A 22,343-nucleotide genomic window follows, 5' to 3' on the forward strand; every position below is an offset into this window, starting at 1 on the left:
AAAACTTTGCTTTTCTGGATCTGCCTTCGCGTATAGATAATCTCCAATAATCAAGTGACCTTATATTGCTAAAATTTTTACTTCTATTTTTTTTTCTGACTTTCCTGAGAAAGATTGGTCTTTGTGCTGTACACATGGAATCCTCGTAGAATTTTTCTCTTCCTTTCTTCATTAAAATCCCTAGCTGAAAAAAATGACAATTTTTTACTCAAAAGTCACCGCCCTTGAAAATTTTGTCTTTCTGAGGCGCCGCCTCTAGATTTTTTGTAATGCTGTAAATAAGCTTTCAAATACTTGATTTGAACGAAGAGTCGTCCCGAGTTAGTTAACAAACATGAAGATACAAATCAATGCAACTGTGTGTCTAGGCTTACTGCTTTTCTTTACATTCGCCATACACGGTATCTTTTTTCTGTGTTTTTATCCATGTAAAAGTTTGTGCTTATATATTTATATAGTGTTTGCACCTCAAGTAAGCATTAATGGCCAACCACTAGAAATTGTTGATCACTTTTGTTACCTTGGCTCCATCATATCCAACAACATTCTACTGGATAAAGACATTAACAACAGGATAGCCAAGGCAATGGTCACCATGTCACGGTTGCAGAAAAGAGTATGGGACAACAATGCAACATATTGCTGACTAGCAGTACTAAAGCCCTAGTCTACAGGACCTGTGTTTTGAGCACATTGCTGTACGGAAGTGAAACATGGTCAACCTACTCATGGCAGGAAAAAAAAAAGCTGAATGTCTTCCACCTCCGATGCCTAAGGCGGATCTTTAAAATAAGGTGGCAAGATAAGATAACCAATGAGGAAGTGCTACGAAGAGCAGGGTGCCAGGAAGTCCGCTCTGTCCGCTCAGCAGCGGATGCCTTGGTTGGTATGGCCACGTTCGTAGAATGCCAGTAGGTCGACTTCCACAGGACATTCTGTTAGGTGATCTAATAGAAGGCAGGAGAACAGCTGGTTGCCCACTTTTACGTTATACGGATGTATGCAAACGCGACATGAAGCTCTTCAAAATCGACACTAGCACCTGGGAAGAGGTGGCACTGGAGAGAGCATAAAGGAAGGGTCACAGATTGCAGATATCATACACAACAGAAGCAGAAAGAAGGGTGAAAATGCAACGGCGCCTGGTGATTATATATGCCCAACCTGCGATGGCAGCTGTGTATCAAGGATTGGCCTCACACAAGTTGTTGCAAAGGGAAAAGATCGTCTCTCGAGACGTAAAATGCCACATACAGACATAGACAGATATTTATATACAAATCGAAAATCATTGAGACAGACTCAGCGTACTAATATTAACCTCGCCGAGAACAAAAAAGTGGCTTTAATTAAACAAGAGAATAAGAAAGAAAGCCGCCCTAGCATCTAGCCCTAAAACAGGGGCATTCACGTGCACAAACTGTGCCAAACCTTGCCGCTACAAGAGTATCTTATTTAGTCACATCCGATTCTACCTTGACTCAAGAATGAAACCAAAACCAGCGATTCATTTCGACGAATCCATTTTCTTTTTTTTTAAGATAAGGAGCCATGCATATATATTAGATACCATGGGCGTAGCCAGGATTTTTGTCGGGGGGATGGTAGGGGGATTTCGCTCCCCCCCCCCTGCTAAAAATAAATTATATATATATATCTATATCTTGTGCTTAGCTAGAATACACAAAATCAAAGCAAAAAAATTAGTCACTTAATTCCGACTCCCCCCCCCCCGGGGGGATTTTATTTCGGGCAGGGGGGGTTTAAACCCCAGCCCCTGGCTACGCTCATGTTAGATACATATCCATAGTCTTTCTTTAGAGACAGAAGGAGCCTTATATATGTATATGTATAGATAGGCATACCTATATATAGATTTTTATCGTTATATTTTGAATTTTAATGCATATCTGTAGTCAGGGCGGTAGTTAGGTATATGAAGGCCCCCTGCACTTTTTTTGGTGAAAGTTTTTAATAATACTTCTATCTAGCAGCATGCCATATTTTTAAAAGAAAGTACCATATTAGTTTTTAAAATTAATCTTATTTTCTACTTTTGTAGACATACAATTTTTTGGGGGGTTGTCAACATAATCATAAGTAATGAATGATCTTTAATTACCAGAGATCTATGACTTTTAAAATGGTAATGATTTTTTAATATTTCCTGAATAATTTCTCTACAGAACTATTCGCCCAAAAGTCGTGTACACTACCAAAGGTAATTTAAAGTATTTAAACTATTAATGAAATATGTAAATACATAATTCCAACAGTGCAATAACCGAAAGTAAAACCTGGTGACCCAATGTCTGAAGTTTGCCGGAGATACTATTATGAGTGAAGGATAAACAGACTTTACAAGTAGTTATCACGAGATGATAGAAAAGCCCCCCCCCCCCCCTCAGACCACGCGGTCTGTTTCTTTGGCCAAAGGTAAACAAGCAGGGCGTCATGTGACCAGCACAACGACCAACCGCCTTTACTTTCCATCAAGGATGATGAAGGATAAAAGGAGAGTTATCAGAGGCGACCCTAGTTGCTGGCGAGTGGGGCAAGCACCCCATCACCTCGCCTTAAAAAAAAAGGGGGGGGGGCGGTATGAAGATAAACTTTAAACCCCATCGCACAAATTTTAAAAAATACTTGGCCCTGATATGACATTCACCTAGGGCGCCATGAATTACCAAAACCGTCTAGGGAGATTTTTCTGTAATCAGAGAAGGATGTGGAGGCCAGAGTAAAAAAAAAAAGGAGGGGGGGGGGAGAAATGTGTTGTTGGGCACAACAATTATAATTTGCTTTTTTGTTAATAATACAAAGTATATCAATTTTCCCACTAGATGTAGCCTACGCCTGAAAAAAAAAAGACAACAACAAAAGCTATATCTTTATAGATTTAACTCCATTATGCAAATACCCAATAACCATTTATTTTGTTTCTCTTTTTAGCCGAACTTTTGTACGCGTAACATGAACATTGCCGAGAAATATGCCTTTATAAAGAGACCCAAGCCTTTCCTCTGTGACACTAAAACTGAAGGGGGAGGGTGGATCGTTATACAGGTGAAAACTTTAAAATAATTGAAGATATGAAGTTTAAGACATGTTTAGTGTATCATTAGAACTGTGCAAGTGTTTATATGTCAAAATTCTCTGTTTCAATTCATTAACATGTAAACAATTTTTGAAACTCGAATAATTGGCGGAATTTCAAAATAATATTTCAAATTGTCTTAGAGCAAGGGTAGGCAGCCCTTTGTAACCGAGGACCGCATTAATAAAATTTGGAGACTTGGCGGGCCGCATATTATATATATATATGAGAAATTAAAATAAGAGTTAGCAATTTCTTGAACTAATTTTACGAATTTTTTATTTTTTTTATTTCAGTTTTGTCCATTGACATCCATCATTTCAACACGAATGTATAGTAGTACTTAATATGAAATATATAACTGTTTACTCTCGTGCATAATGTTCCGGAACCATGGAACTAGCTTACTAGTTGTTGTTTTTCTTGTGACTACTGTCAAATTATCTTCAATAAGCATCGACCTGTTCTAACACTTAATAATTTTCAAACAAAAAGATGAATGTGGTTGCTATACAGCTTCTCGCACCCATAAAACTCCCGCCAAGGAACTGTCTATAACTTCTCTTTCAGGTCATAATTTGCTTGGATGTATGTCATCTGGAGCTGAATCAGGTGAACTGAGGCTATTGAAAACTGGTTTCAATTTCTTGACGTCTTAAAATTTGTTTTAAAATTCCACAATCAAGGAATCCAAATAGGTCTTGTACTTTTCAACCATTTCACTAGAAATAGTTTCACCTTTCAGCTAATGTAAAATGATAAAGCCTAAATTCACTTGCTGGCCTCAAGAAATGGAATATCTTTGTTTGAAAAGATTTAAGATGCATGTACATTTCATATGCAAACAACAAATTGCAATGCTTCCGATGATAAACATGAAGTCTGTCTTCAACTGTTCATTAGAAATATTAGTAACAAAGTCACAGTCAATGTCCATCAAGGAACCTTACAATTTCTTCCTTGAGATTCCATATTGATCTAATGATTGGCCAGCGAATACTACTGTGTTACCGAACATCAGAATGTTTTAATTCCAAATCTTCACGTACTTTTTGGAACTGTCAGTCGGGGCCGGCCTTGGATACTTGGAGGGCATAGGCGAAGTGAATTTGGTGGCCCCGAATAAAATATAAAAATACAAAATAAAGGGAAAAAACTAAAATTATGCAATTTATTAAAGACCTAGTTTACTTCAAACAATAACATTGAATTCAAGTTTCGCTGTTCCTTCTCTATACATCAAAGTGCATTTCCTGTGCGAGGCCCCCAACAATCATGGACCTTAGCAGTATACTTTGACTATGCCTAGGGACGGCCCTGTGTATAATACATAATTAATTTGCAATATGCATAGTATTTATAGCAACACAATTCGTCTAAATTCAGTGTAGCTTTTTGTAAACTTTCATGTTACTAGTTTATGGTTGGGATATTTTCTTTATTTTAAGAATTAAAAAGGTTGTTTTTCTCAGTCAAAGCTCCATCAGTTGTTACCTATGCCATCTTGTACAAGCCAACCCAACTCTTTCAACACAGCTCTTCATAGCATTGAATAAATACTGGCATGGGCTTATGTCTTCTACTGAATTTATCGAAATATTGCTATTAAATATGTTCGTTTACTTTAAACTTTTTATAAGGACGTTTAGAGACAACGTTTCTTTAGCCTCTTCATTATAAGTGATAAGAATCAAAAGTTTCAATAATTCATGTCATGGGCGTAGCCAGGGGGGGGGGGGGGGGGGGTTCGGGGTTCAAACCCCCCCCCCCCCCCCCAAAATGAAATTCCCCCCCCCCCCCGTTGTTGGGGGGGGAGACGGGCTTTAGTGACTGATTTTTTGCTTTGATTTTGTTTATTTAGGTGAGATTTTAATACTAAACTATCACCTGGCCCAGCGCAGCTAAGGGGGTTTTGAGTTTAAAAACCCCTAACAGGGGTTTTTGCAGTTAAATCCCCCTTTTCTATAAAACAAAGCAAAAAAAAAAATGCAAAAAAAAAAAAAAAAAAAATAGAAAATTACACACTATAAAATCTATGAGCGTAGAAAAGGGGTTTTGAGTTGAAACCCCCGCCAGCGGGGTTGGAAGCTAAAAAATACATCTTCAATGTAAAAAAAAAGCAAATTACGCACTCAAAATGCTATGAGCGTTGCCAAAAGTGGTTTTGAGTTTAAATCCCCCTTCAGAAGGGTTTGATGCTAAATAATACATCTTCAATATAAAAAAAAGCAAATTACACACTAAAATTATTTGAACGTAGCCAAGCCAATTGGGGGTTTTGAGTTTAAACTCCTCTCCTCCAGATGGTTTTGAGTTTAAAATCCCCTTACAGAGCGTTTTGAGGTGGGAAAACCTCTATCTTCAATATTACTCTAAAGCAAACTACAGTTACCAAATTCTATGATCGTAGCTAAATGGGGTTTTGAATTTTAAAGAAACAACAACAAAGTCCTGAGATTTTTTAGTTTAAAATCCCCAACAGATGATTTTGACGATAAAACTTTCCTTTTCGATATAAAATCTAAAGCAAACTACAGTCACCTAATTCCAAGAGCGTATTCAAGAGAGTTACACATTTCTTCCAGTGGCGGGGCTCCATTAATAAAGTGCAGTGAATAGTCATCTGCCGAAATTGAAAAATACTAAATGTGGCTCAACAAAGATGGCTAAGACAGATTTTAGGAGTCAGTTTCAAGAGATCGGGTCTAAATCAAGGAATTCCCATACCGAACTGGGAGTCGACACATTAGTAAGATTTTGACAGAGCGTCGCATGAGGTTTGCGGGACATGTTCTCCGACAAAATGAATTACGCATAATAAGAGATGCGATGACATCCTAGTACAACTTGGCGCCACACTTTCACGGAGGTCCTCAGAGCAGGTGGGAAGAAGCTTCAGACATTACCAGTGACAGATTTTTGTGAAAACAGCTTAACGGCAAATTCGCCGATCGGCTCGGGAGGGTGTAAGTCAGTAAGAGTAGCACATTAGGTTTTTGAAATAAGACTTTTTAATAGCAGGAAAATGCACTGTAGATACCACAGAATATGCATTTTGTTGGGATTCAATATTAGAAATATTGTTTGGCGGCGCTGGATGATCTCCTAGCGCTCCCCCAGACCCCCTTGCTAGCAATGGCGGAGAGTTTACAATTTTTCCACTAACTCCAGGATGAACTTTTACTAGGGCACAATAAACGTGTTCCGATAGAAGGAAGGGTCAGAATGTAATAAAGATTATACACACACACATACATACATACATATTTTTTTTTCGCGGAAGGGGGGGGGGCGGGGGTTCTCCCCCCCTAACTCCCCCCCCCCCGAAAAAAAATCCTGGCTACGCCCATGATTCCTATAGATATTTACAATGATTTATGCTTAATATATTTGCAATTTTATATGTGTAATGTGTGGGCACACTTGATTTAGGTTTTCACGGGCCGCATAAAACACTTCGGCGGTGCGCATGTGGCCCGCGGGCTGTAATTTGCCCACCCCTGTCATAGAGGTATGGCACATGAACCCTAGACCTAAAGAAGCTTGTCTCCATCTGTCTGTCTGAACAAGCTTCTGTCTGGGAAGGATCCAAGCAGATGTAAATTATTACATTGCTATTACTGTTGGCTTATATCCCAAAGCGCTTGGATCTGAAGCGAGGCCAATGGCCGAGCACAACAGGGTAACTCCCCCATATTCGTTCTCTGTACTACATCAGCCGTGCGTGTGTCCGCATAATAACGTTCTTTTAAGGAACGATGTGTGGATAATGAGGTTTCTTCCATCCCCGCCAGTGCAATGGACTTGGTCTTTAGGCATCCCAACGGAGGTTCTTTTTCACTTCTCTATTGGCCTATTCGTCTCATCTAACGACCGTTTCCACACGAGAGCCAGGTTAACGCTCATCTAAGGACCTTTTCCACACGAGAGCCAGGTTGGGGCTCAAAAGCTTTGCTCTGGATCTGTGTGTTAATTGTGACTAAAACTAACATTAATTAGATGCCATCTGTTAACAGAGACGTGTTCATCAAGACACCAGCTTCCAAAGAAACTGGGAGGACTACAAGTTCGGCTTCGGATCTCCTTGTACTGAGGACTACTGGCTGGGTAATGAGAGAGTTCATCAGTTGACTTCTCGGGTAATGCACTCTCGTTTTAATTCATTTCCACTGCTCGCTTGCCTGTAAGGCTAGGGTCAATGGTAAATTTGGGACGTGCTGGACACTTAATTGGTGGTTGAAATAGTCAACAGGCGTGTTGATAGTAAGTGATACTCTGTCGTTTGGTTTGTAGCTCCAAACAGCTAGTACAACTTAACCGATGTAGGCTTGTTATAATCTTGAAGTACATTTCACCGGACTAGTGTTGTGTGGACAGTGTCAAAACTAAGTTGACTAAAGCTTATAATTACATGGATTCAACTTGAAACGGGTGCATGGAGCAAAGCATTTATAAGCTAAAATCATGAAAATAGCGCTTAAAAAAATCAAACCTAAAAACTATTTCTTATCGCACAGATTTACTGTTGTTGGTCTAGATTTATTACAAATTTTATTACATGACTAATTCAAACTTTAAAAAATTTTTTTTTTGTTTTTTTTCCTGCTCTGTGTAGGGTCAGTACGAACTGAGAATAGATATGACCTACCAAAAACAAAACTATTACGCTTCCTACAGTAGTTTTAAGGTCGACAACGAAACAAACCAGTACAGGCTGACTTTGGGCGAATTTCAAGGCAATGTAACAAATGAATTAGTGAACCACGACACTATGATGTTTAGCACCCCTGACAGGGACAATGACCTGGGACCTAACCATAGCTGTGCAGGGCAATACCAAGCTGGTTGGTGGTATAAACTTTGCCATATGACGAATCTGAATGGTCATTTTGGCATCAATGCATTCGGGTTCGGTGTCATCTGGTACGGTCTAACAACGGACTATGACTCACTATCGTCTGTTGAAATGAAGATAAGGAAGATTAAATAAGTATGGAAAGTCATATTGGTTATTTTTTTTTTAAATATAGCATTTTAGATAAACTAAAAATGACATGTATACAAAATATTCCCCATTGTAAAATTTTAGGTATGAGTATAAAATAAATTACTTGTTTCAATATTGTATTATATATTTGTTGATTGTAGTTACTTTGTTTCAAAATGAAGATGAGGAGGATTAACTAAGCATGGGGAATCCTATTGATTATTCAAAAAAATATATAATATTTTAGATAAAGTAGAAATTGCATGTATTAACAATACTCTTTATTGTTTAATTTAGGCATTGAAATAAAATAAACTACTTGTTTATTAATTGAATTTGTTGTTTGTGGTGAGTTTGTTTCAAATATCTTCTTTAATCTTTGTTTTTATTTATAAAGGTTATATCTACTCACTCAGTCTGTCTGGTACTTTATCTATTTTACACGTCATTTCTCCCACACTCATCCTCGGATCAAGTGAAAACCTGACACAACTATCTATTGCACCTAACAAAACATGTATCAAAAACTTTGTATTGAGAGATGTGGATGTATACATGGAGTTATTTCCCTTATTACATTTTGTACACGTTTTTTTTTCTCCAACCTCCTATTCTCGGATTAAGTTGAAATTTAGCTTCATTATTCATAATCAATGATGATACTCGAATCAATAAAAAATTATTTTTTTTAATCATATAATGTTAATTTTTTTCTAGAAAAAGGGAATTATTCATGCAGTATTGAGATATATGGCATTAAAGATTTTAAATAAATATTTTGCTTGATTTTTCTGTTGTTTTTGGGTGTGTGTGTGGGGGGGGGGGAGGTTGGATCGGGGGGGGGGGGGGGGTCAATGCTTTAGTGCTGCATATTTTATCCAGGCTATTAATGAACACCGGAAGTAATAAGCTAATTTTTTGTCTCTTTCGGTTACTGTGTATAATAAATGTTCAACAATGCAGTTAACTACTCGGCTTGAGGCATTGTTCGTTACTGGAATAGTCTACTGCGCTGCTTGCAATAATTAATTATTGTTTTTTCCACCTGAGAAACCTGGCCAAGGAGATGTTGAACGAATTGATCAGATTGAGACTATATGACACTGCGTTCTGATGAAGCCCCATTGCCAGGTTGGAGTGTCACACAACAGTCTCGGTGGGAATGAAATTCAAACCGCTAAACAGAAAGTTTGAAACGCAATCGTCCTACATGGAATGATAATCATGTGTAGAGACGCACACTTACGGTCCACTACTGAGCATGCAATTATGTCAACATTAATTCAAAACGAGGCTGTAGTGTAGAGATATATAAACAAATAGTTCCTTCACCAGATTACACAATAATGCCGTTTTTATTTATCGCGCGTAGGATTGGCGTTTTCCATATTGAATGACACCCCAAAATGACAATTTTCGTGTATATATTTCCGTATATTTTAAGGGATTTTTTCGTATATTTTGCAATTTTGAGAGATTTCCAAGAGCTCCTGGTAAATCGACAGGAGGGCTCGGGAGATCTGTTTTAAGTTTCAACAACAAACCGGGCCTCCATACCCTGTCGTAGGTCTGCTTGAGATCGATAAAAACCGCTAGCAGGATTTGACAGTCCAGCGCGCAGCCATCCGAAGCGACCCACTTGTTCTCCCTCCCCCCTCTTGTTTTTTTCGTGTGGTTACTATCCGCAGAAATAAGAGAGTGATCTTTCCTTTACTTCTTGCTCGTCGAAACTGTTGAGAGAAGAAGAAAATTATATATATATATAAGAGAAGAGAGAAGAAGAGAATTGTATATATATATGAGAAGAGAGAAGAAGAGAATTATATATATATAAGAGAAGAGAGAAGAAGAGAATTATATATATATATAAGAGAAGAGAGAAGAAGAGAATTATATATATATAAGAGAAGAGAGAAGAAGAGAATTATATATATATATAAGAGAAGAGAGAAGAAGAGAATTATATATATATATAGATATATACAAATGTCAATAGAATACAATAATTAATGGAATACCTGTCCGCTAGTTAGCTAAATTTGTAGTACTATTTTGTAAATTAATAATATCTATGATTACGTATTATTTTCGTTGTCCTAATGCTTGACTTCTTTTCTGGGATAGATGTTTATTGATGTCAGGTCAAAGTTTGTTTGCCACTGACACTTTCATCACTGATGACAGATTTTGATCAGATAATGATGAGGTCTCTTTGTAGCCTTCATTATTGAAAAGAACTGATCACAGAGAGAAAGTGTTTGCAAACATAGCAAGAAGTCTGACTGCTAATTTCGGCATATCTCTGTATCGTTCAGGTAAATAACTTTAAAATTTAGGCATATCTCTGTATCGTTCAGGTAAATAACTTTAAAATTTAGGCACAGCCACTTCTATATACTTCGGTTTGAACAAAGAATCTGACTGCAATTCTATCTAGTTGCACGTATTATTAGCAGCAATATCAGGACCAATGAAAATGGAGATAAAAACAACGAAAATTCTTGCTCGTATGAAACGAAGACCCAAAAACAGTCAATTAAAACATCTAATAATAATTCCGGGTGTAGGACATATCAAGCAAATCTTGTAGTTTTATTTAATTTTTTTAGTTCCAGACATGTTGACAAGTGAACAAGATCTTCTCTTCATATTTGGTTTATCCACAGTCGTAACCTTGCTTGAAGGCACTTCACATGATTACATGCAGTTGTGACAATTTTGTCTTTAGTTTGAAGTTTCAAACTCAAGTCTTGCAGGTGACCAGTGAGATCAACTGCAAATGTAAAATCCTGAAAATACATGAAAATACTTTTCATGTTCAGAATCAATAGGGCCTACAATATCTTCTCAAAGTTCAAAAAATCTCTTCAATACTTTATGACAGGAGAGCCAGCGGACTTCTGTGTAGTAGGCAACACAATCAAATTCGTGTCCAATGCCATTCAGAGACATTAAAAATTGAAGATGATTTAAGCCACTTGAAAGATAATTCAAAATTAATAAATAAACAGGATATCACATCTAATTCAATTTAAAATGAATTTCCCAAAAATTTTTAGTTTTAAAAAATCTGATCATTAAAATTACTTCATAAGCTCAACAAAGTTGATTGTTACCTTTTTTTTCGGTAATTATTTCACCTGAAAATTAGTGGTGACTATTAAACGTTTAATAATTTAACATTATTTTGATAGTTATTGACGTGGCTAGGCGGGCAAAGTGGCCGCTTGCGGCTCGCCAACGCAATGTTTGAAATGCTTGGACTTTCATATTCTACTTCCACACCTGATGATTCATTTTATTTTGAGTAATACCACGCGTACAGAAACAAACAAATCTATATATATAATTCTCTTCTTCACTCAAGAGTTTGGACGAGAAGAAGAAGTAAAGGAAAGATCACTCTTTTATTTCTGCGGAAAGAGTTATCCCACGAACTTTACGAGCCTTGATTGTAGTGAAGTCATACAATGTATCATGAACATTTTATTTCCTACATAGATCACGCTCAATAGCAAATCATTATAATCATGTCAATCTATCTACCAGAATTGTTGAACTGAAGTAATTCTTCATTAGTTTGAGGCGAGAAGCTTCTTTCACCAGATTACACAATTACGGCTAATGCATAATGCCGTTTTTATTTATCGCCCGTAGGATTGGCGTTTTCCATATTGAATGACAACCCATAATGATAATATTTGTCTATATATATCAGTTGTATCAGTTTTCTAAAGATTTTAATAATTTCCGGAGATTTCCATGACTTTTTGCAATTTCAGGAGATTTCCAGGAGCTCCTGGTAAATCAGGCGGCGCCAGAAGTCTGTTATAAGTTATAAAATGGTTTAATTTAATAATTTATACATAGAATTAGCGCGGGTCCTATGAAAGTGTGTAGCCCACTTCGGTCGGATAGGTTGCTGTGAACTATGGCCGGCCCTGCAAAATAGCGGCGTATGCTACGCCGCCGGTCGACTAGTAATCTTAGAATCAGCTCAAACTCTGCAGACCGAGAATAGGCACAAGTCACGTCCGCCTGGCGTCTACAAGGCACATTTTCTAAGACATTTTAATCATCGCAAGAAGAATTCCTATCGAAAGAGAAAAAAAAGACTGTATTAAAAAGTGGGGTGAAATAGAATTATTATGCAAGGGCCATTCGAGGTTAATACCTTCGCCTACGCCAGCGGTTCTCAACCTTTTAACCTCGGCGACCCCTTTTTACAACCCCCCACTCTGCCGTGACCCTCCCCCCCCTCATACACAAATTCAGAATTGTAGGGTAGACAATAACAATCCATATTTTCGATGGTCTTAGTCGACCCCTGGCTGGTCAATCGACCCCCCAAAAGGGGTCGCGACCCACAGGTTGAGAAACCCTGGCCTACGTCAATCCCAGCGTGATTGCTGTCAGGTCATCCATGTGTTCAATTAGACGTCATTTAGTCTGACAACGAGGCACTATTATTCTTCCGAGGTAATTAGGTCTCACGGAGGTACAATATTTACATCCAATTTAGCCCTGTCTGACAAATTGCACTCAGCAACCGGTGTAATCCATATTAGAATGGTACATTTTATATACAGGTAACTATGAACGTAATTATGACACAAACACTAATAGAAATTTGTTGAAGATTCTCAAAAGATTGGACGTAGAGGTGGGAGGATTAGTTGACTTACTCCAGCCGGCAATGCTTGCAAGTAGAGAATAGGACTCCAAGCACCATTTGAGCTTATAAAAGCAAAAAAAAAATACTAACGAATAAACCAAAAATGCAAATATAAGGGAAATAACTGTACATTAGTAGCCACATCTCTCAACACAATAAGATGTATTTCCCTTAAACAATATTGAAATAAATTGATTAATTTCCAATAATTATTGGTCTAATTAGTTATTTTTAAAAATTGATTTTTTGTTTTGTTAGGTACAATAGGTAATTGTGAAAGTGTTCAACTAGATGTCTTATTCATCCCATCTTTCATTGGGTTCAATGGGTTCCCGGTTATTTCATCCCCGGTCACTTCATCCCTTGGTCATTTAATCCCCGGTCTTTTCATCCCCGGTTATTTCATCCCCCGGTCATTTCATCCCATGGTCATTACATCCCATGGTCATTTCATCCCCGGTTATTTCATCCCCCGGTCATTTCATCCCATGGTCATTACATCCCCCGGTCATTTCATCCCCGGTCACTTCATCCCCGGGTCATTTCATCCGCGGTCAGTTCATACCCCGGTCATTTCATCCTCTGGTCATTTCATCCCCTGGTCATTACATCCCCCGGTCATTTCATCCCCGGTCACTTCATCCCCTGTTCATTTCTTCCCCCGGTCAGTTCATACCCCGGTCATTTCATCCTCTGGTCTTTTCGTCCCCTGTTATTTTCATCATCTGATCATTTTATCTAACAAATAAATATGGTAAAAATCATGAAATTAGCAATATTTAATATATTCATTTTTATTTAAATGACAAAAAGTGTAACACATTAGATAGCAATAAAATTAAAATTAAATGCCATTATAAACTATACAAATTTAACATGTATAAATATTGAGGTGATGTAAAAAAAAAGTGTTATCCTGATATCGGTAAAGTCAGCCTTTATTTAAAAAAAAACAAAAAAAAAACTTATTTCAACGCTAAAAAATGACGCGCCCGATTTCAAGAAAGAGAGATGGAAAAATAAAATAAAGTGAAACATGGTCATACTTCCACCACACCTTGGCCTTTGATGATAAGTTATCAGCGGCACGGTCATAATTATTCTAATCGCACTTCTATCTCTCAAATGATTTTCACTACTTCCACCAAACCTTGGCCTTTGATCATTACGTCATGCACAGGACAATATTATGATATTACACCCCCCACATCCAATAGAAGCGCTATAGCTAAGTACACACCCAGATTTACAATATATTATAATATCTCTCTTCAAGAATGCAAAGTGGAAGAGGAAACACTATAAACGCATTAGTAACATGTCAAAAAATATCAAAAAACATTCTACACAATCATATTTATATAGTAGATGAAATGAGGGCTTTAAGTCAAAGCCTTAACAGCACAATTAGACAATGAAAAAAAAAGAAACAAATATTTAATTGGGGATGAAATGATCGGGGGATGAAATGAGCGGGAGATGAAGTGACCGGGGAATGAAATGACCGGGGATGAAGTGACGGGGATGAAGTGACCGGGGATGAAATGACCGGTCACCGTACAAAGCTTATATGAACTCTGTCTGTCTGTTTGTCTGCTCAAAATTTCGAACATGTTTTTTATTTCGGAATCCATTCTGTACCTAGCCAAACATGAACCAATAAAACATCAGTCAATGAATTAGACTTAGATCATCCCGAGCCGTTCAGTGCATTGCTCAGCAAGCTGTCTCCACAAAAATCTATCACTGGCAATATCTGAAACCTCTTCCCACCTGTTGTCCACTGCTCTGATGTCCTCCATGAGTGTGGCGCCAAGTTATTCGATGACGTCCCTGTTTGCGCTCTCCTCGTAGTGTCCTCCATGAAAGTGTGACGCCAAGTTATTCGATGACGTCCCTGTTTGCGCTCTCCTCGTAGTGGCCGCCATATCATAGCAATTCTTTTGTATGCGTAACTTATTTTGTCGGAGAACATGTCCCGCAAACCTCTTGCGACGCTCTATCGCAGCCTCACTGTGTGGTCGACTCCCAGTTCGGCATAGGATTTTCCTTGATTGAGATCCGATCTCTATAACTGACTCCTAAAATCGGTCAATTAATTACTGGTAATTTTTGTTCGGTACCATCAAGGGAGATTAATCCTTCAATATCCACAGATGTGGCAAAGTAGATGGTTTTATTTTCCTTTTAGATAAGTGCACACGTTATTTCTCCCACACAGATTCTCGGATCAAGTTGAAACTTGACCTATTACGCTTAACAAAACACAAATCATTTAAAAAATAGTCAATTAGTTAATTAATTATTGGTGACAAATTATTTTGTTTGATACCGAATAAGGAAAATAACTTCTACATTATCGATAGCTATAGTTGTAAGTGCGGAGTTCTTTCCCTTAGATAAGCCTTTTTTAAAGGATTTTTTTTGGTTATATTTCGCTAGTTTTTTTTTTACTTTGATGCAAAAGTCACCTACCTCTAAAAACTTCTGACTTCCTGAAGCGCCTCCTATTTATTTTGATATTTGCTATATAAAGTTCCTAATTATTGATTTGAATGAAGAGTCTTCCCAAGTTCATTTGAACTCAACACAGAAGGAGATATAGTTTAATATGTGCTGGCTATTACTGTATGCGATCGCTTTACAAGGTATTTATTGAATATTTTTAAATGCTTATTGTGGTATATATTAGTTTGTATATATCGAATAGAGGTGCATATTTATGTATTTAACTATTTATTTTAACTCTTTCTCTCCGTAATTATTTACCACATTCTGGTGGAATCAACGCTGGTATCGTCAGTTAGGAGAGAAAGAGTTAATTAGTATTTAATTCGAAAACAAGAAAAACATATCTCAAGAAAAGAACATTTTAAATCTACTGTATTATAGAGAGGAGGTTATTTTGCTCTATATAACTGAAGAATGTCAGATAAAGAAATGCTGGTTAAGCGAATGTATAAATCTTCTCGTTTTTTTTACAAATCTCATATCAACTCTGTCTGTCTGTCTGTCTGTCTATGTGTCTGTCTGGCCAAAAATTTCTACACTTTATTTCACCGATACCCAATGCTGAAATTTTCGCACAATTATTTCTTTAACCTGAAAACACAAAAATCAATTATAATAATTAACCAATTAGTTAATTAACTACTGCTAATAAATTACTGTTTGGTATCTAAAAAAAGGAAAGAAATAATACTTGACTGAAGTGGGGATTTAAGCAGTAGTATTCCCCTTTGTATTAGGCTGTCTTTGAGGCTTAGTGAACAAAAACATGAAATAGAAACAGTAGATAACTATACAATATTCCATATTCATAGACTTTTCGCTAGCAGAGTGGTTACCGCGTTGGTTTGTGAAGCCTGGGAAGGCTTAAGCCCACACGTTTGAATTCAGGTCGTTCCCTTTTTTTTTTTAAATAAAATACATTTAAAAAGCGATCACCCAGATACCTCGTTCTTTCTCCTCCTTTCCAACTGGTCCAGACAAGTGATAGGATCATAGCGTATTTTGCGCGCTTAAAGCATGAAATAGAGCTAAACAAAAACAATAGGTAAAAAATATTTCTAATCGCAAAGATTTATTATTGTTAGTCTAGAATCTATTACAAATGTCTGATCCAAACTAATTGATACAACTACGCTTTATAGAAGCTTTGTTTAAAACAAAATATGTAACAACTGTTTGTTTTTTTTCATCTGGTTGCGAGCGTGTTTGTGTTTCGTGTGTGGATGTTGTTTGTATTTTTCATCTATTATTGTACAGTAGTTACGCTGAGGTGGTCAATTGTAGTCAAACTGAATTTCTATTTGATTGGATAAATAAAAAAAAAATTATCTTGTCTTATCTTTTCGTGTCGTTAAGTTTTTGAATTCTTTCTAAGCTAAAAATTACTATTTCAGAAACACACGCTCAAGAAGAATGCCCATCTGCTAAGGTAAAAATCTTGAAAAGTAATTTTTAAAATAGATAGAAGTCAATGTTTTACATATTTACCATTTTTATTGAAATGACGATAAGAGGTTACGGAGTAGCAGACGGGCTAGTCACTAGCCCTTACATATAGGCTTGCTCTTGTAACTAATTCTTTGCGATTAAAAAATGAGCGCATATTTGGCATTTAATTTTATATTACTTTCAAACCTTGCGAACTATAGGGAAGATTATGCTAAGGTCATTGTTTTTTTTAGGCCACTGGTTAACAAGCAGGGTGTCATGTGGCCAGCACAACCACAAACCGCCTTAACTTTCCACAACTAAAGTCAGGTACCCATTACAGATGGGTGGACTCAAGGGGGCCCTGAAAATTCCAAAATTCAAAATATCAGTCTTAACCTAGATTCGAAACGGGGCCCCAGGTTGGGAAGCCAAGCGCTTAACCACTCATTCACCAGATCAAGTTAAAACTTTGCATAATTATTCATTATTCCAAACAAGATATGAATCAATTAAAAAATGTGTTATTGAACAGTGATAATAATAGATTTTGTTAGATATCGAAAAGGGAAATTATTCTAACAGTTTTAAGAGATACAACTGTAAATGTAAAGTTATTCTTTTAGATAACCTTTGTTTTTCTTGAATTATTTTTTATATTGTTATAACTCTTGTGCTGATGAGGATAGGAGTAGTAGTGTGTGTGTAGACAGCTGACGCAAAAGGATCTGTGCTGAGAATTGAGCTCAGGGGCGTCACGAAAAATGTGATTAACCAGAATGGTCGAGCGACGTTCCATTGGCTTCTAGAAGTCCAGCGGGGACCCTATATAAAGAGCAGATGTGTCACAGTCAAAACGGTTCACTTCTGTCCGGTTCAGTACAGTCCTGTTCACTACAGACGACTTGGTTCACTGGCGTGGACCTGTACGGTGCATTACGACGGTTCTATGCGGAATTTTCTCAACTACAGACAAGACACCACGCTAGTACTAGACGACGTCTTGATCTTGATATGCCATCGAGTCCGACACAACGAGCCCAGTGTGTGAAGTCAGTCCTGAACTATTCATTCCAGTGCAAGTCCTGGACGAGACGGAGAGGCCAGTGCTAGAATTGTTACGGCGTTACGGTTGTTCACGTTAAAATATTAGTAGTGTTACGTGTTGCCAATTGTACAGTATTGGCTGTGATTTATTTATAAGTGTTACGTTATTTTGGAGCGCTGAGTTGTCAAGCTCTTTACGTTGGTAGTGGTGCAGTTTGCGGAGAGTCTGAGAAGTGAGAAAACGTTACAATACTTTGCTTCTATAGAACACATTCTCATGGCCCTTGAATTCTACTGGCTCTGCTATTTCTGATTCGGTGCTGAGATATATTAGATAGTCTTTTGGTGATTTATTTTGGATAAAGTTTCATTCATTTTCTTGCTCTTGTATTGGAACAGCCCTAGCACACACTTTTGGCCGTGAATTCTAGTTTCCATTACGTTGATAGGCTCTATGCTCTTTTTTTTTGGGGGGGGGGGGCGGAACAGAAGAGGATAGAACAAGAAGAGATATTTGTATATCGAAGGAGTCCTTCCAAAAATATATAAAACTAAAGTCCTTCCAAAATATTTAAAACTAAAGGTTCCTCCAAAATATACAAAAACTGAGCTGCTTCCAAAAATGGGGTGCTTCCAAGATATACAAAACTAAGGCTCTACCAAAATATAAAAAAACTGGGGTGCTTAAAAAATTTACAAAACTGGGCTGCTTGCAAAATATAAGAAACTAAGATTCTTCCAAAATATACAAAACTAGAGTCCTTTCATGCATCACTTGCATTTGAGTGTTAGATGTGAAGATGTCTTGATGTTTCCATGAGATTGTGTTGATCAGACAATGCACATCTGATGTTATAATTCAGTGTAGATTTCTGTTTTAAACAATTACTGTGCACTCAAATAATATCTCTATCTCTATGTAAACTATCAATTCAAACACGAAGATCCTTCAACAACAAATACAAAGCTTCTGAAACTAGGAATGACTGGAATAAAATATACGCCCTGTACAATACAATTAATCAAGTTTTACTTTCGTGGTTCAAGCTCATCACTACAACTGACTTTCCACGTCCTTCTCCTTAGGTGCTAGCAGAAAACCAAAAATAAAATTAATGCAACAGCTGCTTTATGCTACATGACATTCAAAAATATACAAAACTAAGGTATATACGACATTGGGGTGCATACAAAATACACAAAACTGGGGTCCTCCCAAAATATACGAAACCGGGGTCGTTACAAAATATTTAAAACAGGGGTCATTCCAAAATATACGAAACTGGGGTCCTTCCAAAATATACAAAACTGGGGTCCTTACAAAAATATTTAAAACAGGGGTCCTTCCAAAATATACAAAACTGATGACTGAATATGATCAAACTAAAGTAATTGAATTTGATGAGTCAGAGTGCATGAAAGAAACTGTAATCCTATAGTTATTGTTAATTTTGAAAACTTGTTAAAATCAAACAAAATATGGGAGACAGAAATGGCTTCTCATGCTAATGGGAAATAAACCTCGGGCTACAATACTTCCTGACCCGAAATATACAATTGTGTGTGAAAGCGAGTGTGAAAAGAAATACGGAAGGGGCTGTATCTTGGGAGCGCGAACACGTGACACTGGCAGACGATATGGTTCCACATAACACTGCTGAGTTGAGAAACTCATTTTGGGGGAAAGTTGGGTAGTCTAACCCAATGCCTTGACTTCGTGGCTGCTTAGCGTTTCGACTCTCAAACAGTATTGTATCCTAATGCTGCTTACACATACTTATGTTTTTTTTTTGCCATTTAGTTTCAGCTCCACTTTACTTAAAATATTACACATAAAGCTAGCTATTGATTGATGACCCTCTAATTATCAAAACTCTAGTGCACACTATTTCACTGTTCTCTTTAAGGCGATGTTTTGCACGACCAAAATGGACATTACTATAAAATCTGCTTTTGTAAAATCATACAAGCCATTTCTTTGTGACGCTGAGACCGACGGCGGGAGGTGGATTGTCATTCAGGTAAAAATGTCGTTAAAGTGTTAAAGTTTTGCAAGGTTTGTGAAAGCTTTCCTCCTTTAATCTTCAAAACGCTTCACCTTTTTTTTTTTTAACTCGGAGAATGAACGGATGTAGAAACTATGTATTAATAAATGCCTTGATCTAAACACAAAGGTTTTACTTGTAACTGAGATTTTACCTTTACATTTACCTATCCCTTAGTCTGTTGGACCGTTGGGGCACCAAGCAAGACTCGTCGACCGTCTTTCTCCATTCCTCCCTGTCTTTTGCCTTGTTTAGAACCTCTTTCAATGGCAGCCCGTCCATTCTTTTATACTGTCCTCCCATCGCTTTCTCTGTCTGCCTCTTCTTCTTTTTCCTGGTACTGTTCCCTGAAGGAAGGTCTTTGCGAGACCCGAAGATCTTGTAATATGGCCATAGATTTTAAGCTTGCGTTGTTTTCTTACTTTAGTTAGAAAGTCATCATGGTGTTGGATCGCTGCAGAAACCCTGTCTCTAATCTCTTGGTTTGTGATGCCGTCTTTCAATGTAGCTGACACTAATTGTTACTTGTAGCTGACAGAACATTAATGTGGACATCATTCTTGACAGAGGCGTGTCCACAAAGACACAAGCTTCAACAGAAATTGGACTGATTACAAGAACGGTTTCGGAACAACTTGTACAGACAACTGGCTGGGTAACGACCTGATTCATGAGATCACAGCTCTGGTAAATTATATTTAAATTTGATTTTTCCTCCTCCTCCCCCCCCCCCTTTGCTGTTGTTGTTTATGTTGTATGCTAAAGCTGCGGTTGGCAACGAATGAGCTAATGTTGTTTAGTTTAGCGGCAAGTGAAAGTGAGGAGGCTTGAGCTCGGGTTCAGGTCGCACAACTTTTTGTTTATTAGGTACATTACAAAGCGATCACGGTAACATTCACACAGATAACCCCCCCCCCCCTTTCTCTCCCCTCTTCCAGACAAGTGAAAGGATCAAAGCGCATTGAGCAAGCTGAAAGCATGAAATGGCTCTAAACAAAAACAATTGGGTAAAAATATTACTAATCGCACAGATTTATTTATTATTGTTAGTCTAGATGTATTATACATTTAATTACAAGGCTGATCCAAACTAACTGATATAATTCCACTATATAGGCTTTGCTTTTTTTTTAAAAGTATTTTTTACATTTGTTAATCTGGTTGTTTTTTTTGGATACATAAAACGGAAGAAGGATACAAGATTTAGTTTCTATATTAGTAAATATGAATGGAAATGTTATAACTAGAAAGAATTTATATTGACTTCAAAAGTATTTAAAGTTTTTATTTGATCATCACTAAATCTATCATCAATATGCATTATTCTATATATATCTAGTGGCGTCGCTAGGGTCCGGTGCGAAAGACTCGGAAAACCAGCAAGAAAATATAATAATCCCCTACCCTCCTCCCCCCCCCCCCAAAAAAAAAACAAAAAAAAACTATTGTTTGTTTTGTTTATTTGTGTTGGACAAAATATTGTCCGCTGGACACAGTTTGGTAAACACTGGTTTACACCAACGGAAATTCAGTCTGACTACAACTGTGCTTATTTCCCCTGATTCCACTCGTCCTTCTGACGTCACATAATCCATCTCTCTCTCTCTCTCTCTCTCTCTCTCTCTCTCTCTAGCTCTCTCTCTCTCTAGCTCTTTCTCTTTCTCTAGCTCTTTCTCTTTCTCTAGCTCTCTCTCTCTCTCTAGCTCTCCCTCTCTCTAGCTCTCTCTCTATCTCTCTCTAGCTCTCTCTAGCTCTCTCTCTCTCTCTATCTCTCTCTCTCTCTAGCTCTCTCTCTAGCTCTCTCTCTATCTCTCTCTCTCTCTCTCTCTAGCTCTCTAGCTCTCTCTCTCTAGCTCTCTCTCTCTAGCTCTCTCTCTCTCTAGCTCTCTCTCTCTCTAGCTCTCTCTCTCTCTCTCTAGCTCTCTCTCTCTCTAGCTCTCTCTCTAGCTTTCTCTAGCTCTCTCTCTAGCTCTCTCTCTATCTCTCTCTCTCTCTCTCTAGCTCTCTCTAGCTCTCTCTCTCTAGCTCTCTCTAGCTCTCTCTCTCTAGCTCTCTCTCTCTCTCTAGCTCTCTCTCTCTCTAGCTCTCTCTCTAGCTCTCTCTCTCTCTAGCTCTCTCTCTCTCTCTCTCTCTAGCTCTCTCTCTCTCTAGCTCCTCTCTCTAGCTCTCTCTCTAGCTCTCTCTCTCTAGCTCTCTCTCTCTCTCTAGCTCTCTCCTCTAGCTCTCTCTCTCTAGCTCTCTCTCTAGCTCTCTAGCTCTCTCTCTCTAGCTCTCTCTCTCTCTAGCTCTCTAGCTCTCTCTCTCTAGCTCTCTCTCTCTCTCTCTCTCTCTCTAACTCTCTCTCTCTCTAGCTCTCTAGCTCTCTCTCTCTAGCTCTCTCTCTCTCTAGCTCTCTAGCTCTCTCTCTCTAGCTCTCTCTCTCTCTAACTCTCTCTCTCTAGCTCTCTAGCTCTCTCTCTCTCTCTCTCTCTCTAGCTCTCTCTCTTTTTTTGACATTATCAAACCTGCAATTTTACACTTGAACAATGCATGTCCGAGGCTTAAAACGTGTTA

General features: G+C 37.8%; 2 protein-coding genes across 3 annotated transcripts in view; both read left to right on the top strand.

Annotated features, from left to right (window-relative positions):
• Positions 1–306: 306 nt before the first annotated feature.
• Positions 307–8,860, top strand: LOC106062107 (ficolin-1-like). 2 transcript variants are annotated; one of them, XM_013220385.2, is made up of 5 exons: positions 307–401; positions 2,187–2,221; positions 2,953–3,066; positions 7,114–7,236; positions 7,713–8,860. In XM_013220385.2, the coding sequence occupies exons 1-5, from the start codon at positions 335–337 to the stop codon at positions 8,085–8,087; spliced, it is 714 nt and encodes a 237-aa protein (XP_013075839.2). In that variant the 5' UTR covers positions 307–334; the 3' UTR covers positions 8,088–8,860. The 2 variants fall into 2 exon arrangements, with proteins under 2 accessions (XP_013075839.2, XP_013075856.2); XM_013220402.2 differs by lacking the exon at positions 2,953–3,066.
• A 6,401-nt stretch (positions 8,861–15,261) lies between these two features.
• LOC106062099 (ficolin-1-like) overlaps positions 15,262–22,343 on the top strand; it is a 15,027-nt gene continuing 7,945 nt past the window's right edge. The window contains exon 1 of the mRNA XM_056031323.1: positions 15,262–15,407. Coding sequence (XP_055887298.1) covers positions 15,371–15,407 — 37 coding nt within the window. The 5' untranslated portion in view covers positions 15,262–15,370. The remainder of the gene's footprint in view (positions 15,408–22,343) is intronic.

The sequence above is a fragment of the Biomphalaria glabrata genome, chromosome 5 (genome assembly GCF_947242115.1).
Source record: "Biomphalaria glabrata chromosome 5, xgBioGlab47.1, whole genome shotgun sequence".
NCBI classification, from domain to species: Eukaryota; Metazoa; Mollusca; class Gastropoda; family Planorbidae; genus Biomphalaria; species Biomphalaria glabrata.

What these genes read in the sequence shown, in the direction of transcription:
- LOC106062107 (XM_013220385.2), top strand. Translation starts at nt 335, where the DNA reads ATGAAGATACAAATCAATGCAACTGTGTGTCTAGGCTTACTGCTTTTC. An exon ending in CTTTACATTCGCCATACACG is followed by an intron (nt 402 to 2,186) that starts GTATCTTTTTTC and finishes ATTTCTCTACAG; the next exon opens with AACTATTCGCCCAAAAGTCG. An exon ending in AGTCGTGTACACTACCAAAG is followed by an intron (nt 2,222 to 2,952) that starts GTAATTTAAAGT and finishes TTCTCTTTTTAG; the next exon opens with CCGAACTTTTGTACGCGTAA.